Source organism: Punica granatum, chromosome 5 (genome assembly GCF_007655135.1).
Source record: "Punica granatum isolate Tunisia-2019 chromosome 5, ASM765513v2, whole genome shotgun sequence".
NCBI classification, from domain to species: Eukaryota; Viridiplantae; Streptophyta; class Magnoliopsida; order Myrtales; family Lythraceae; genus Punica; species Punica granatum.
The window spans coordinates 12,669,948-12,685,524 of record NC_045131.1 but is presented as its reverse complement, the minus strand read 5'-3'; the positions used below and the strand labels follow the sequence as shown (position 1 = coordinate 12,685,524).

Below are 15,577 nucleotides of genomic sequence, written 5' to 3'. Positions count from 1 at the left end.
TAAAATGCCATATGCTCAAATGGCCTGATGTGTTAATACATTACGTGCATCGTACGAGTACGAATCCAGTATTCACCATATTAATATTTGGTGGTTCATTGATGTTTCTGATACTATTTGAAATAATAAATTAATTTCGAATAATCCGTAACCAACAAAAATCAACAAAAATAAGAATGTATTTTAATCGAATTGCCAGTCTTTCTCCGATCACGACTCATCTTCAGAAACTGACAACAAAGAAAAGTCATAAAGGCCTAGAGAAAGCTCCGTTGAGATCGAGACTCCGACACCCTCTCGAAGTCCAGCCGATCCGAACCAAAGACTCAGAAGACCTCAACATGGACTCATTGAACAGAACAAGTTGCTTACGTCCTCGACCGAGACACCGCAGCACGTGGAAGAGAATCAGGGGATCGACTTGTATTTTATTTTACGAGTTATCCAATTAGAGATTGTACACCCTCTAGTATATATTAATATCCGTCTCCGAGTAAACTATCAGTTTGGTCCCCTAAGTTTGAGACAACCATCAATTTTATACTCATCGTTTCATTGCCATCAAAAACACCCCCAACGTTACACTTCCGTCCATCACTTTGGTCCTCACTATCAATCCGCCTTTAACTCACCTCTAACTGCATTAAATAAAATATTAAAAAATTAATTAAAAAATAAGGAAAAAAAAGAGAGAGAGAGAGAGGAGGACAACATAGTGGCCCCCAGTCCCGGCCACCTCCCCCCACCGGGGAGGTCATTGGAGGACAGAATGTCTCCGGCGACCACTCCGATGGGGGGAGGTCACCGGGACAAGGAGAGGGACACGATATGGCCCTATCTCTCTTGTCCAATTTTTATTTTATTTTTTTTTCCATTTTTTTAGTGTTTTTCTTTAACGCTGTTAAAGGTCAGTTAACGGCAAGGAGCAAAGTGATAAACGAAGTTGTTGGGAACATTTTTTATGATAATGAAACGTTGAGGATGAAATTGATGGTTGCCTTAAATATCGGGGACTAAATTGATAGTTTACCCTAAATCTCCTTTATCACATTTTATTTCTTGTCAATTACAGGAGACTCGGAATTTGTTGAGTACAGTGGGGTTTTCACATTTTTATTTTCCTTCGGAGAGATTTCCATGCCATATTTTTGTGTAATCATATAATATATAAAAGCCGAGGTGCAAAATATAGTTGCGCCAAGTAAGTCAAAACGTAAAACCCTAGCTCCACGCTAATTGTTCTCTTAATCGCGGTTAAACGAACCCTTACTATGTTTTGTTTGTGGCATATTCAACATATTTTCAATAGTTATCCATATTACTTGTACATAATAATATATAATTAAAGAATTTTTTGAAAAATTAAAAGTTTTCTATGTAACTGAAAAGAAGTTTTCAAGATATGTGATATTCTTTTGTATTCAACATGCTAAATATCATATAAATAGGAGATATATTGTTCCACTTCCGATAACATTTGCGACCCCCTAACCCTTATATTTATGCGATCTCCCCCCTCTTTCTACCTGCCTCTCTCTCTCTCCATATATATATATATGTGTGTGTGTGTGTGTGTGACATGATTGTTATCTTTTCATATATATGTTATTCCGTAAGACTAGATAAGTAATTTTGTCATTATGATTTTTCATTCGTAGCTTGCATTCACAATTTGTAATGTTTATAGGTATATACTCGATAGAATCTATAGTTTCAATCAGTCTTTCTAGATTTATATTCATTCGCATGTCAAATGTATTAATTATCTAATTTTAGTCGCATAAAAATTGATGAGGAAATTACCACACCGCCCGCCCGGATATTAACTAGTTCAATTGTATTTCTCGGGCCTAGTGTCCCGTTTTTCTTAAAAAAAAAAAAAAAAAACATAGTAATCCTTCTATGGCTTACCCCTTCCCGATTTACGAGGCTGCTATCGAACTAGACCCGACCAAAAAGGCCCAACAAGCCCATGTCGAGCTGATCATGGGAACCTCGACAGCCCAACAGACCACCTTAACGATCCATTCCCTCTTCTTCTTTTTTTTTTTTTTTTTTTTCTTTTTTGGGTTTTTTTTTTTTTGGCTCTTTCTTACTCAACTACCAGTCAGCTGTCTGATGTCCTCTGCGACTTCCGGAGGAGACGAAAATGGCAGACCTTTAAATCCTTTAATTTCAAAGTTGACCGCTTCGCTTCCATATCCATTTCCTCCGACCTAACAGTACCTTCGGGCCTACCAGAGATCTCTCTAGAGAGCGAGAGCGACGATGTCGTGCTTGGCGTCTTGCTTGTTCGCCTCCACGTGCGGGCTCTGCACCTCCGTGGCGTCGGAGGTCTCCCGGCGGTCGGCCAGGCTCGCCTACTGCGGCCTATTCGGCCTCTCCCTCGTCGTCGCCTGGGTCCTCCGAGAAGTCGCCGCTCCCCTCCTCAAGCATATCTCATGTCAGTCCCCCTTGATTCAAACTCGCTCCTCTTCTCTCCTCCCGTTTCTAGTTTGACTTCTGTGCCTCTGTTAGCTTAAAATGAGTAAGTCGATGTTTTGTGACAGTGATTGAACTGCGGTTGAGCTCGGTTATCTTGAATTTTGAGGTTTCTGCTTGTTCTGAGTGTTGAACGTTGTAGATGATTCGCATTCGGGACTGTGTAGTCGCGTTCTTGGTTGTTGTTGGCCGGGTTCTGCTATAGCAGGAATCAAAGGGAGGGAGAGAAAGAATGAAAGAGTTTCTGGTCGATTTTCAGCTTCGCTCGGGATATATGATAAGATCTTTTATGATTTGAAAAGAGATAGATATGAGTTTGCAGTGTAATTTTCGCGATTTCAGGGATAAATACTTCTTCGCATTCAAAGGCATGGTTTCAGATGCAAGCGGTTCTTCGGGTGAGCCTGGGAAATTTCCTGTTCTTTGGGATACTCGCTCTCATAATGATTGGGATAAAGGACCAAAATGATAGGCGCGATTCGTGGCAGCATGGTGGATGGATTGCAAAGATGGTGATCTGGCTCTTGCTAGTCGTCCTCATGTTCTTCCTTCCGAATGTGGTCATCTCGATCTATGGTTCGATACTTGGCAAATATTTCATTATTTTTACTCATCACAATGCTTTCTTGTACGGCTTGTGAATCGACTGAATCTTGTTTTTATGTGTCAAGTTATAAGTTTGCTTTGGTTTTCTATGAAAAGATGGGTACTAAAGCTACTATTCTTGTGTATTTTTGAATTAGAACACTGATAAAATTTAACTTTTTGTTTTGTTTATTCAACTTTTCATAAATTCATTGAATGTACCGAAGTTCCTGAAGCCGGGTGTCAATACTAATCTATCTGCATATAGTCTTTAATCAGTTAGAGTCAAGGGGAAACGGAGTAGGGGAAGCTGTCCTGATTCATAAGGTGGAAAAATCTTTCTTGTTATGGCCATCAAATGAATGACGTGAACAAATGTGATGAATTTTGCAGCAACTATCTCAAAATTTGGTGCGGCCTTGTTTCTTCTGGTTCAAGTGCTTATATTATTAGACTTCACCCATTCATGGAATGATGCATGGGTCGAAAAAGATGAACAGAAATGGTGAGCTCTCTGTTCCTTAGTGATAATGTCTTCCATTTTTTATTCGTTCAGCTCTCCTCTATTTCGGTTCTGACTGTTCCCATGAATCTCATTAGGTATATAGCTTTGCTGGCAGTATCAATTGGGTGCTACATCGCAGCATTTACAATTGGTGGGATCCTGTTCATTTGGTTCAATCCTTCAGGGCATGACTGCGGCCTCAACGTCTTCTTCATGGTTATGTCCTTGATTCTTCCGGTCATATTTACTGGAGTTGCATTACATCCTAAGGTGAAAATCGCATTCTTGACCTATGAACTTTTAATGTGCAGTTATTGATGTCTTGAAATCTAAGGTCATGCTACATTTTCGTTGTTTTATTGTAGTCCTAGAGACAAGGCTAGTTCATCCAGTCAGGCAACTGGAATCAGATCTTAGTGGTTCTTTTCTCGAAAAATTGGATCTGCAAATGGACCCCTTTTTTTCTTCTTTCACCATTGCAAATGAACCCATTGAATTGGCTCTTTCCGGCCATTGAACCAGACTGTCCTGGTCCAGTTTAGAATGATGTTTGTCCCTGGATAACCTGAACAGGTGAACGGAAGTCTCTTGCCTGCTTCAGTGGTATCAGTCTACTGTGCTTATGTGTGCTTTACTGCTCTATCCTGTGAGCCTCGAGATTATGCATGCAATGGTCTGCATGGCAAGTCAAAAGCAGTCTCCACTGGGACCCTTATTCTGGGAATGCTAACGACGGTGCTCTCCGTCTTGTACTCTGCCTTTCGTGCTGGATCCTCGACGACATTCCTGAGCCCGCCATCTTCACCCAGATCAGGTAATCCAACTACTCAAATCCTTTACTTCACCCTAGATTTTGAAAGGCGCTTTATATGATAGCCAGTTGTTGTCGGTTGTGTAAAGTGGAGATTGCTAGTAGTTATAGAGGCCCAAACAAACCAAAAGTGCCTTCACTTTGTATTTTTGGATTTTGGGTGTGTTAGAAGTGGTATCAGAACTGACTCTAGCCCACAATCATGTAGTAACTGTTGGTGTATTGTGTTCGGAGATTGCTGATGAGCCATTGTGGTGGGAGGACTTTTGGACCCTCTCACCCATCAGCGTAGTGAGACTAATAGAACTTAAAGGGTTGGTAAATAATCTGGTGACGTGAATTCAGAATCACCCGTGAGGCTCAATGAACTGAGAAATACATTAGTTAGTAATTTTTGGTCATTGACAAGTTAAACTACTCTTCCAGTGTAAAATGAAAGTAGAAAACTATGAACCCCATTATCAACACTTCCCTACCACAATTTTTAAGAGCTTCCCGGTCGAGGCAAAACTCTTACTAAAATCACCTGTATTCCTCCTTAATAAGTGCTTTAAATTTCGTGTTGCAGGGGCAAAGGCGCCTCTTCTCAAGGCCGAAGATGTGGAAGAAGGGACAGATAAGGAGGACAAGAAGGAAGCAGAGGCGAGACCTGTCAGTTATTCTTACTCTTTCTTCCACTTAATATTTGCTCTCGCGAGCATGTACGCAGGTATGCTTCTCTCCGACTGGACGAGCTCGTCCGACAGCTCCGACCTCGTTGACGTGGGCTGGACTTCCGTTTGGGTCCGTATCTGTACCGAGTGGGTCACAGCTGGACTTTATATCTGGACAGTCATTGCCCCGCTCCTTTTCCCCGATCGCGAGTTCTTCTAGATTCTTGAGTATGTGTGTACATTGTGGAGAGCAGAAAGAAGATAATAGTACAGCAGTTCTACTATGTAATGCGTAATTACTTCATTAAATTCCTTTCTGTTCCGGTTCTTTCTTCTTTTAGAGTTCAGGAAAGAGTTGGGAGGCGTGGGATGATACAATTGCCTTCTGCACTCATTGGATCAGTCTCCTTGTAAATAGAGTAATATTTTGCTCAAGTTTGGTTTAAGACAGAAATGAGAATGGTATCAGCAATATGCGAGCCCGGAAGGTATTGAGACGTGAACGATCTCTGTCTCTGACCGCAGGAGAGCGAAAACTGAGTTAGAATTGGAGAACCCATATTGTATCATTGGGAAGTACTTTTCCGATGTCATGTCAGAACTTCTATTACACAGCAACAACGTTACTATACAGACATTCTATGAAACATTTCCTCGCTAAGAAAAATAGGAACAAAATGCAACAGCTTTTATTCTAACACAGCTTCTCTAAGTTGGGACTACAACTATATCCTACAAAATACATCTATTAGTAACTCGAAAATTACAGACAAAACGCATCAGTATTCAGGAAAACAAAAATCTAAACCTCGTCCCGTATTATCAACTCAGAGGCTGCTCCCATCGTCCTGTACCCGCCCACCCCGAGCAGAGCAAGGGCGAGCTCATCCTCATTCCACTGCCTGAGGCCTCTACTCAGCCTCTTAAGCACATCAACATCGACCTCCAACACCCAGTTAGGCGTGCAGCCCACCATCAGGATCACGAACCCAGACACATAGGCCTGCCATGTGGACCAATCACACCCCAGTGATATCTTGCCATCAAGAACACTTGCAAGGAACTCCATGTGGGTCCCGAGGATCCTCGGCCGTCTCCTTGAAGCAGATGAGGACGAATCTACCCCCCAAGTGAAGGCCCCGCAGAGCACCGTGAAGTAAGCCAGAGCATACCCCCGGAGCATTGCCACCATCCCTTCTGATGAGCCCTTCTCCTTCTCAGAGCGGTGGATGGAGATAAACCATGAGGGGAGGGTTTCCATTATCAGAGACTGCACAAGGCACAAGCCACCGGAGAGCCACACCAGGGAGGCTGCAAGAGAGGCTGCAAGTTTGACCCGAGTCATTGCACTGGTTAGAGAAACTCGCCCATACCTCTTCGTTCTATCAGTTACTTTCTTCTCCCTAGAAAGGTCGATACACGAGATCTCCCTCACCGAGTGCATCAGGAGGGAGACGATCTCCTCGGTGATGAACACAATATCCCGAATGGATCTGTAGACTCGCAAGTAGAGAATCCCGGGTGCAACTGGGGATATCCCACCGCAGAAGTGGGACCCAAACCCATGCCCCAGCAGGGCCCCAACCCCACCATTGCTCGACAAGGGAGAGGAACTAAGGCCGAGGGTGGAGGTGAAGCAGCTCTTGAGGAGCTGGACGATGGCGTCGCTGTTTTGGAGGAAGACCGTGCGGGATGCAGAGAAGATGAGGAAGTCACTCCAACGCCTGGCCTTCTGGGTCCACAGAGATGCCACAATTGGCATGCAGGGCCATGGGCAACCAGCAGCAAGGGACTCCAGGGCAGGCCCTGCCAGATTGAGGAACCGCTGCGATGCCTTATCGATCTTATATGTTATGGTGAGGCTCACAAATGCGGCCAGAGGCAGTGGAAGAGTGGCCTCTGAGCTTTCCCCTGTGAGAATCAGCGAAAAGTATTGTCAGTATCCTCTACTATAAGTTTCATTGAGATGATCCAGTTTTCCATTTTTGTTTTGATAAAATGAGGAAAATGAGGAGGAAATACAGGCAAGAGTTCCACTTCACGGGACACATTCAGTTAAAAGACATATTGGAAGTGCAATCGGATACATTCTGTTTAGAAACAGACCCAGGGTTGCTTATCTGTCTAACCGTAGAGATGCATTTTGTATGCTAGGTTTCAGATGTTTGGTAATGCTGAAGAAGCAAACCTGTAGATAGGCTTGGTACGTTAACTCCAGTGGTCGCAAGAATTTTCTTAATTTGTTCCTCAACATTGGCAAGGTTTGCAGCAGGGCTCGGCCAGTCTGTTCCATTCATAAAAACTGGCTTCCAGATGCTCCGGCTCACTTCGGCTGAGAAGTAGCTCACTATGGTTGCTAAACATGCTGGGAGAAAATCGGCCAAATCTTTGAGCCCTGACAGATAAAGAATGTAGATGTATTTATGGGGGAAATAATAAAATTTTAAATATACAGACATGTCAAAGATCACTTGTAGCAAACAAGTAGAACTGCAAACTTTGGATACACCCTTTATCGTGTACTTAAAACGACTAATAAGCCCTGTCAGTTTTTGCCAATGTTCTGATGAAATGGCAACATTCACTGCCATATATGACTTGTAACATATATAAAAGAGTAACTTTTAGCAGACTCACCTGTAGCCAATTCACGGGGAGAAAGCCGGCCATGAGCACAAGCAGTTAGAGCAGCATCCACCACATAAGGCACAGCCTCCAATATATCCCATGCTGGCAATTTTGGTCTCAGCGTCGAATCCTCGTTCCGGGTTCCCGACGAGCTACTGCTCCCTGAATTAACCGAAATCAATGATTGTCCCCCTTCATTGATTTTCCGGAACATCATAGTCAAGAGCCCATCGACGATCTGATGGACTGGGGTTCCTGGAACAAGACCAGAAAGTGTGGAAGCTATACAGGCCTGATGTTGGCGGTACCATACTTTCAGTTTCGGGAAAGAATCAACAAACACAGGATTCTGAGATGACGAGGATGCAACTGCTGAGAGTCTCCTCTTGTTTTGATCTCTATGAACACTTCCAGAGGATACGAGGTGGGAGTTACGAACATAGAGGAGGTACTCAGGTGTAAGCTGGGACCCAACAGTTGGGACATCTCCGACTCCATGTTCAATAGGAGGGTGGTTGAATCTCCACAGCTTTAGGAGGAGTGTGAATGCATTCGAGAACACGGCATGTGCGGAGATTTCTTCTCCTGTTCTTAGGGTCCATGAGCTATTGGGCACACAAGATCCGAAAACCTCACAAATGGACATCAGTGAGCATGCAAGCTGAGGAACCTGGCAATAGGAAATGAAGATGGAGTTGGAATTTTTTTTCCTTTTGCCCCCCCCACCCCCCCCCCCCCCCCCCCCCCTCTTATTCTAAATAGAGAATGACACAAAAGCGTGAGAAAGTAATCATTTATTTTTCTTTTCTTTCGATGATAGACTCCTTAAGAAGCTCCCGGGGTCAATAAAACACCTTTTACTTTTATACCTCGAAAAGCCCATGTAGGTGGTTGCACTGCGTTAAAAAGGACATAAGATTTAAGGTAGAGAAGTTTTGCAACCATATGAGTCTCAATAACCTGTTTTAGCAACAAGGGATTTAAGCCTGAGAAGTTTTTCAACCAACAGGGGGCCACACTCACTCGACAATTGCAGTTAACTTGCCTACGCGTCTCAACAAAACACCTTTTGGACCTTCAAAAGCGCTTGTATGTGGTTGCACTGTGTTAAACAAGGACGAGGGATTCAACAAGAGGGGGCCACTCTCACTGGATGGCTGCAACTCGTTTGCCTTTTTTTAAAAGATCAGATCTCAGATACGTTGCTCACTTACCAAACCATGCAATGAGAAAACCTGAACACAATCCACCGATCCTATTCCAACGATCAGTACATTCAGCATTGGAGCATGCGCAATCAAATAGCTATCATCTCCGGTATAATCAGCTGGTTTGGGAGGAGAAAGCAGTCTCGTAATAAAATCAACAGTGTGTTCCTGCACATAAAGGACTTCATTACAAGGGGAAGAGTGTCTATATGTATAATTTAAAGAATGAAAAGAAATAAGACAACATATTGCCAATTCATTATGGGACTGAGTCATTTTGTTTGAAATATAAATCCTCGCTAGAAGCTTACTTGTACACTCCAACCCTGGAGAAGAGAAGCTCCACAAAGAATTGTAGCAGCCGATATCTTCTCTTCCTCGGATCCTTTGACTGCAATCTCGAATACTTTCTCAAGCTCTGCTAAACTTCCATCAAATCCATGAGCTTAAGTTCAGTGACTCTACCATACTGCTTAATTTAGTAAAAAGCGCATCCAGTCCAATTCCCCTTACTTCAGGTAAGGAAAAGGAGTATCTAATGAGACGAGCACAATAGACAAGTGAAACTGAAACAGAATCCTGTTGATGAAAAAGAGAGCGACTCTGGAGCCAAAAAGTGCATTTGGATCATGGAAGATAGACGAAGTTGTAATTTAAAAGCTTGAAGTAGTAGGAAGTTGCATCAACAATGTACGATGGGCATGGTTTTAGAACTCAGTCAAAAGCAAGTCAGGCTTGACATAGGCATAGGTTACAAAAATATCACAACAAACAGGATAGACAGATATTAATGGGAATTTGCAAGAGTACATATCTGCTCTAATAACATATCAAATGACTTTTCAGACAAGTTGAGCTGGTTATTCAGTGTGTTTAAAACATTCTATTAGTCAATTAAGTGAGTTCGTGGATTAACTACCAACATCCTGTTCTTCCGTTGTGATGAATAGAGGTTCTGGAGGTTTAATTAGATACTAGAGCTCCAGGAGAATTCTGAGTCTTAGTTTCTGATAGAGAACGTATCAGCTACCAAAGAGACGACCACATGGAACTCCCCTAACGAAAATCACAGAGGATCATCAAAAAGAGATAGTGCTGGAGTGATGAACCAAATGCAAGAAATATTGATGCCATAGAAGTAGAATTTTATAGTCTAGAGCTTGGGGTCAAAATAAAAAGTGCCAGTATCTTTGAATAGAATGCATATGTAAATTTACCTTGATGCTGGACTTGAAACCAAAGCATTTATCAGTGCTGGGGTAAGTGGGGCCCCTTTCATGAAGGAAGACCAACTCGGCACTTGGGTGGGAAAGTTAGGAGGCATTTGGTTTATGTGTCCATTTACATATCCAGGCCAGAAATATGCCGAGGTGTCCAGTAGATTTCTTGCAATGCAAGCTTCAACAATCAGGTGGCGCATGTTTCCAGCTACATAAAAGAAAAATGCAAGTAATACTCAAGAAATTCAGCAACCAATTTGCAGCTTTAGCACATATATATGCTACAAGATTAGCTTCTAATTCTTTCAATCTACAAAAAATTGTGTCCTAATCTAAAAACTTTGCCACTATGCATTCAAGTTCAAGACTTCCAGATAGCTTTAAAAAAAGAGAAAGTTGGAGCGCCTACGTGCCATGGTGCCCCTACAATTTTTAACATGCCTCTGAGGTTTGTTAACTCTCAAATCTTCCACATAAATAGCACTTTGTGTTCTAACTCTGCACATATTAACCAAATACTTAAAGATGGCTAATTTCAACAACATCCCAAGGCATTTATTTTATTTGACTAATTGGGCACAATTAGGAAGAATTAGAAGGAATATCAATTTTCCCCACATCACGAACAAGATCTGAACCAACGATGGAGGTAGGTCACTTACAGCAATTTAGGGGCATATCTTTCACGTTGACACACTCAAAATATGAACTCCCGACATTTATGCCCGAAAGAAACAGCATTGCCTTAGCAGCAGCCTGATTGGCCGCAGAAACAATGGACCGTGGCGGAGTAAGAAGTCCCTGAAAATCACCCAACATCTGCAAGCTTGACATGAGATCATTGCGGCGATTCCCTTCACCTGTGTTTTCTCTCATAGGATTGGGAGACCCACAATCTGCTGCTTCAGATAACGCAGTTTCCTCTTCCTCGATAAGATTGGCAATCACAAGGGGTGTGATGGAGAGCAACATGCATAAACGAGTGTCTAAACGAGGCATCGGACCCTCAATAGGATCTCTCTCCTAATTAACAATTGGGAAAAAAAGCAATGAGGAGGCAGAAAATTTGAAATAATTGCAAGCATAGCCCACAGTTATGCAGAAAAGGAAAACGCTTTTATCCACTCACTATTGATCTGAGATGAAATTACACACTTTTTCTAGGAAGAGAATCGTACCAGAAGGCTATGAGCGCCATAAACAAAACTTTTTGGTATACCAATAAAAGTCAGGAACAAAATATTGGCTAACCAAGAAAGGTAAACTTCTATAGTGAAAAAGACAGATGAGGTATTTTGAAACCAAGTCTTTCAGATATCTCAAACCTGGAGTTCCTTTTGCAATTAAAAAAAATCTTTTACTTTAGAAACAAGACTAACCCTCTGAACAAGGCGAAGAGCTGAAATCCAAAGACTCAAGAAGGTATCATGCCACGTAGTCCCATTAATTGCTTGAAGCGTCTTAACTAAACCTGCACATTAACACTTCTAATGTTAATTGAGACAATCAGATACGACAGAACTTTGAACAGATAAGGAAACAAATCTGACTATACCGGTGATGATTTCAATAGCACTGGCAGCATTTACTTGATACGCATCCATGGAATCTTCCAATACAATGTCCAGAGGGAGCCACACATCTGAAAAATTGGCAGAAGAGAGGGCTCCAAAAGCCATAACTGCATGAAACTTCTGGTGCGAACTCGTTTTCATTTCTCGAGACAAGACTATTCGAGCATCTGAAGTTAACTGCTGAAATGCATCGTGAGAAACGATTTTTGAATTTCTAAGTGCCGCCGAGTTTGTTCCGAGCACCTTCAGTCTTTGAGTGAAAGCTGCCCATTGGGTGGGCCTGAGAAAGTGATAATCACTATTTAGCAAGTCACACAGTATAGTTTGTAAATAGACACAAGGGCAAAAATTCTTTATAGAAGGAATTTCACAATGGTAAAGAATTCATCTTCTCATATTTCATTAGCGGGAAACAGCACCAACAAGAAATGCAAATGCAAATGATATAAAAAATATCGATTAAAGATGATATTTGATCAATTTCAATAGATTAAATACTTAAAGGGTTAATTAAAAGTTTTTTTAAGAAGAAAACCTAATCAGTGGAAGGAAAAGAACGAGAGGATGAAAAGACATTTCAACATAGGCCTAACCGCAAGTAAACAATTACTCAATCCATTAAGCAGATTCCTCTTCCTCTCTATCTTTCCCTTTTCATCTTGACGATGACTTAGATCTGACAAACCTTAACTAATTTATAATTTTGTAATTTGCTGAAGTCTATCAAACTGCCTCAGCTAAAATATCTTTCACATGAGTAAAATCAGAAAACCAATGAATGATATAAAGAACGAAAGTAAAAAAAGCCAAGTACATACAAGTTTCGGCGTGCCAAGTAAAGAATTCTGGAAGTTACTTTATCCTGTAAAAATAGTCCGATCAACTCAATCGCCATAGTGGTATTTGCACTCTGCAATCTCCCTTGACCTTCGGTCCATTTTTCTTCAAAACCTTCAAAACTGTCGATTTCCATGTCCTGGGGTTTGACTCCCCACATGGAGCTCTTTTCTGGAGTTAGTTCCAAAATTCCTTCATCATCTAATGAAGCATCAAGTAACTGCCAGACGATAGAGAAGATAAACTCGACCACAATAGTCCCAGCATCTCTTTCTGCTAAACTGAATTTCTCAGAAAGGTGAAGAACAGTATCTATTGATTCTGTAACCCTGCATTAGTCAAGTTTCACGTTTTTAGAGACCCTTTAGAAAGAAGGAATTGATCATCACAATATTTTCAGTTCAACTAAGGGGTGCGTGCAAGTAGTATCGAATGGATTAACAAATGGGTGTCGGTTGGTAAAGATTATTCGCCCCAACAAAATGTGTGTTGGTTGGCATAGATTAATCATCCCAACAAAAACTCCTTATCCAAACAAGCTGTTAAAGTTTGCATGTGAACAGCACGGCAGACAAGGTAATTAGCACAAACCAAAACATGAAGACCATGACTGCTAACCATCCTAAACCAACCGTAGCTACACAAATGTGTTAACTTACTTGTGATAATTCGATCCATCTATCTGAGATTTAAGGGCAAAAGCATGTCTTTTCAGCAGCTCCATATAGAGTCTATACGCTGCTGGTCGGGATTGCCTGACCGGAACTACTCTGCAAGAAAGAAATTCGAGAGTGTCCGTAACCAAATATGCAATAATGACAACGCAAAATAAAAAAAATATCTTTGCAATGCTTCAAACATGACCTGTCATGTCAAATTACACAAATGAACAACCGGGAAGAGGCATTGTGAAGCTCATCGAGTTTGACGCCCAGCATTGGATACTTATGTTCATTTAGATGATGGAGAATCTTTTTAAAAGGGGAAACAGAGGAAGGTTTGAACTGAACCGAGTGAAATTGGCAAAGTTGAGCTTCCAGCATGTTCCTTAATTTCTGGGTTTAAGAACAGCTTCCGCAAATCGGACAAGACAGCAGACACAAATTAACTTTCAAGAAAAACACTTACAAATAAAAAGAAACGAAATGAGAAACGGTCAATGAATTTGGCCACGTTGACTTTTCCAGTGCTTGGAGACGATCACTGACACAAATCACAGCGTCTCCTCTCTTCCCCTTTAAACCCGGCAGTCAATTCCGCGGATTGCCCAAGTCGGAATTTCACGGGACAAAAGCCGCGGGGATGAAGACAGAGGAAAATGCAAAAGCTTTTCGGATAAAAAAGAAATAAAGATAAGAGAAAGAACGAGAACGGACTATGAGAGGACTAAGACAAAAACACGAATAGCTCATAAAGTAAGTTCCCCTGTATGTGAGAGAAACGGCAAAGTGATCTCTTGGGACAAAGATTTTCGGCACCTAAAAGGGTCATCCGAGGCGGTTCTTTCGAGGTCGAATGGTGAGAGAAGGATAATGGGTCCTAGGAAGAACAGTCAAACCTTGTGGAGAGCAGAGCAATCACGAGCAGAGGCGGCGCGATCTTCACGGCCAGAGCTCTGTCCAGGAACTTCCACAGGATGGGGACGTTGTTGTCCCAGCAAATGTAAGAGACGAGGACGTCAGCGAACTCCGGCGAGGGGAGGCTGACGCCCGCCCGGTTCAAGCTGGAAGTGAGCTGCACGGCCCAGAGCAGGGGGTCGCAGCCCTTCTCCTGGGCCACCTTCATCATGTCCAGGATGCTGTCCCACGCCCCGCCCCGCGCCTCCGCAGCCGCCAACGCCGCGAGAGCCGCCATGTCGGAGCCAGATCGGCCGGGTTCTCCGGTTGCAAGGTCCGAGTTTCGGGCAAATGCAATCTCTTTGGGGTGGGTGGAGGGGCTGTTTGGCTCTTGAGCGTTTGTTTGGGTCTTCGGGGTGAGTCTTTTTAGTTTTGGAAATGGGAGCTGAGCTGTGGGAGGGACAAAGTCAAACAGAGTAGTGGGACAGCAACGGGATTAAATTATTTTTAAATAATGGAATAATGCCCATAGTAAGTACTGTTGCGATTATTATTCTTAAGTTTGGCATGTTGATGAGTCTAGTCGGGGACGTGGAACGAGAAGCCTAGCTCATAATTGAACCGATGATCTCTTGATTTCATATCGAGTACAAATACGAGTAAATAACTAAAACCTCTTGTTTATATTACATATTGAGTTTTTTTACTCTTTTATTTACTCTCCTGCTTTTCTCAGTTCTTTTCTTTTTGAGATCAATAACAAATCAAACTATTGGTATTTCCTCTGTCCTTGATAAGCCTAACTCGCGATACCAATTAGTTTTATGCATCCTGCCCAGAATAATCGAATTTAGTTTTGATTCGTTTACAATATAATTGTACGTCTAGTATGCGTAGCAAAAGAATAAATAAAAGAATACTGAATAATCTACTGAAGAGAGCATTAACTCAGAAACTCGTTCTTCCATATTGTAATTGAAAAACTCGATGTTCCAAATTAAGAGTGAGTACTACTGCCATACTAAAATGCTTACCATATATATAATATTTTCGAGCAAAATGGATTTTTTTTCCTTTTTTTACAAAGGAGATTCATGGATCTAATATGATAATTAGCAAAATAAAGTGTCTTGGTAAAATCAAATTCTCTGATCTTTTATTCAAACTACACGAAAGCATCGGGCGTTGCCATAATTAGCAAAATAATGTGGCATTCATTGGAAAAGGCCAACTAAAGATGTAAGGTGAAACTTTTTTCCATTTTAACATTTGTGAAAATGATATTTGTTTGTCCTTACTAAGAAATAAGTTTTGTTGATGCAAAGTAACCTTAATACTCAGCCCTCAACGGTAATTCCAATCTATCAGTACTCCTTAATTCAAAATATTTTTAGTAAATATAATCAAATCTCGTCTAGTAATCAAGAGTTTCATATTTGATACTCAGGTGAAACTATTATATCTTTTTATTAGATATTTAGGACATTCATTTCCATTAATTATGTCAATAGACCTCATT

The 15,577-nt window shown here is 41.6% G+C and overlaps 2 protein-coding genes across 2 annotated transcripts; one reads left to right on the top strand and one right to left on the bottom strand.

Moving 5' to 3' along the window:
* The first annotated feature begins 2,133 nt into the window (after positions 1-2,133).
* LOC116206611 (serine incorporator 3) lies at positions 2,134-5,538 on the top strand. Its single transcript, XM_031539387.1, has 6 exons — positions 2,134-2,443; positions 2,824-3,057; positions 3,460-3,571; positions 3,667-3,841; positions 4,145-4,385; positions 4,951-5,538. Exons 1-6 carry the CDS (start codon positions 2,269-2,271, stop codon positions 5,253-5,255), a joined length of 1,242 nt encoding a protein of 413 aa, XP_031395247.1. The 5' UTR covers positions 2,134-2,268; the 3' UTR covers positions 5,256-5,538.
* A 38-nt stretch (positions 5,539-5,576) lies between these two features.
* On the bottom strand, positions 5,577-14,507 carry LOC116206610 (mediator of RNA polymerase II transcription subunit 33A). The gene is made up of 12 exons (XM_031539386.1): positions 14,061-14,507; positions 13,162-13,272; positions 12,484-12,831; positions 11,647-11,945; positions 11,471-11,562; positions 10,754-11,114; positions 10,089-10,299; positions 9,183-9,297; positions 8,878-9,039; positions 7,673-8,333; positions 7,224-7,430; positions 5,577-6,946 (listed from the first exon to the last, which is right to left on the bottom strand). The coding sequence occupies exons 1-12, from the start codon at positions 14,354-14,356 to the stop codon at positions 5,838-5,840; spliced, it is 3,972 nt and encodes a 1,323-aa protein (XP_031395246.1). The 5' UTR covers positions 14,357-14,507; the 3' UTR covers positions 5,577-5,837.
* Positions 14,508-15,577: the final 1,070 nt, after the last annotated feature.

Bases quoted from the DNA above. Each gene is read 5' to 3' on its own strand.
- LOC116206610 (XM_031539386.1), bottom strand. From the start codon at position 14,356: ATGGCGGCTCTCGCGGCGTTGGCGGCTGCGGAGGCGCGGGGCGGGGCG. The intron at 12,832-13,161 runs GTAAGTTAACAC...TGACTAATGCAG, and splicing joins GATGGATCGAATTATCACAA to GGTTACAGAATCAATAGATA. The intron at 9,040-9,182 runs GTAAGCTTCTAG...CTTTATGTGCAG, and splicing joins TCCAGGGTTGGAGTGTACAA to GAACACACTGTTGATTTTAT.
- LOC116206611 (XM_031539387.1), top strand. From the start codon at position 2,269: ATGTCGTGCTTGGCGTCTTGCTTGTTCGCCTCCACGTGCGGGCTCTGC. The intron at 3,842-4,144 runs GTGAAAATCGCA...TAACCTGAACAG, and splicing joins GAGTTGCATTACATCCTAAG to GTGAACGGAAGTCTCTTGCC. The intron at 4,386-4,950 runs GTAATCCAACTA...TTCGTGTTGCAG, and splicing joins GCCATCTTCACCCAGATCAG to GGGCAAAGGCGCCTCTTCTC.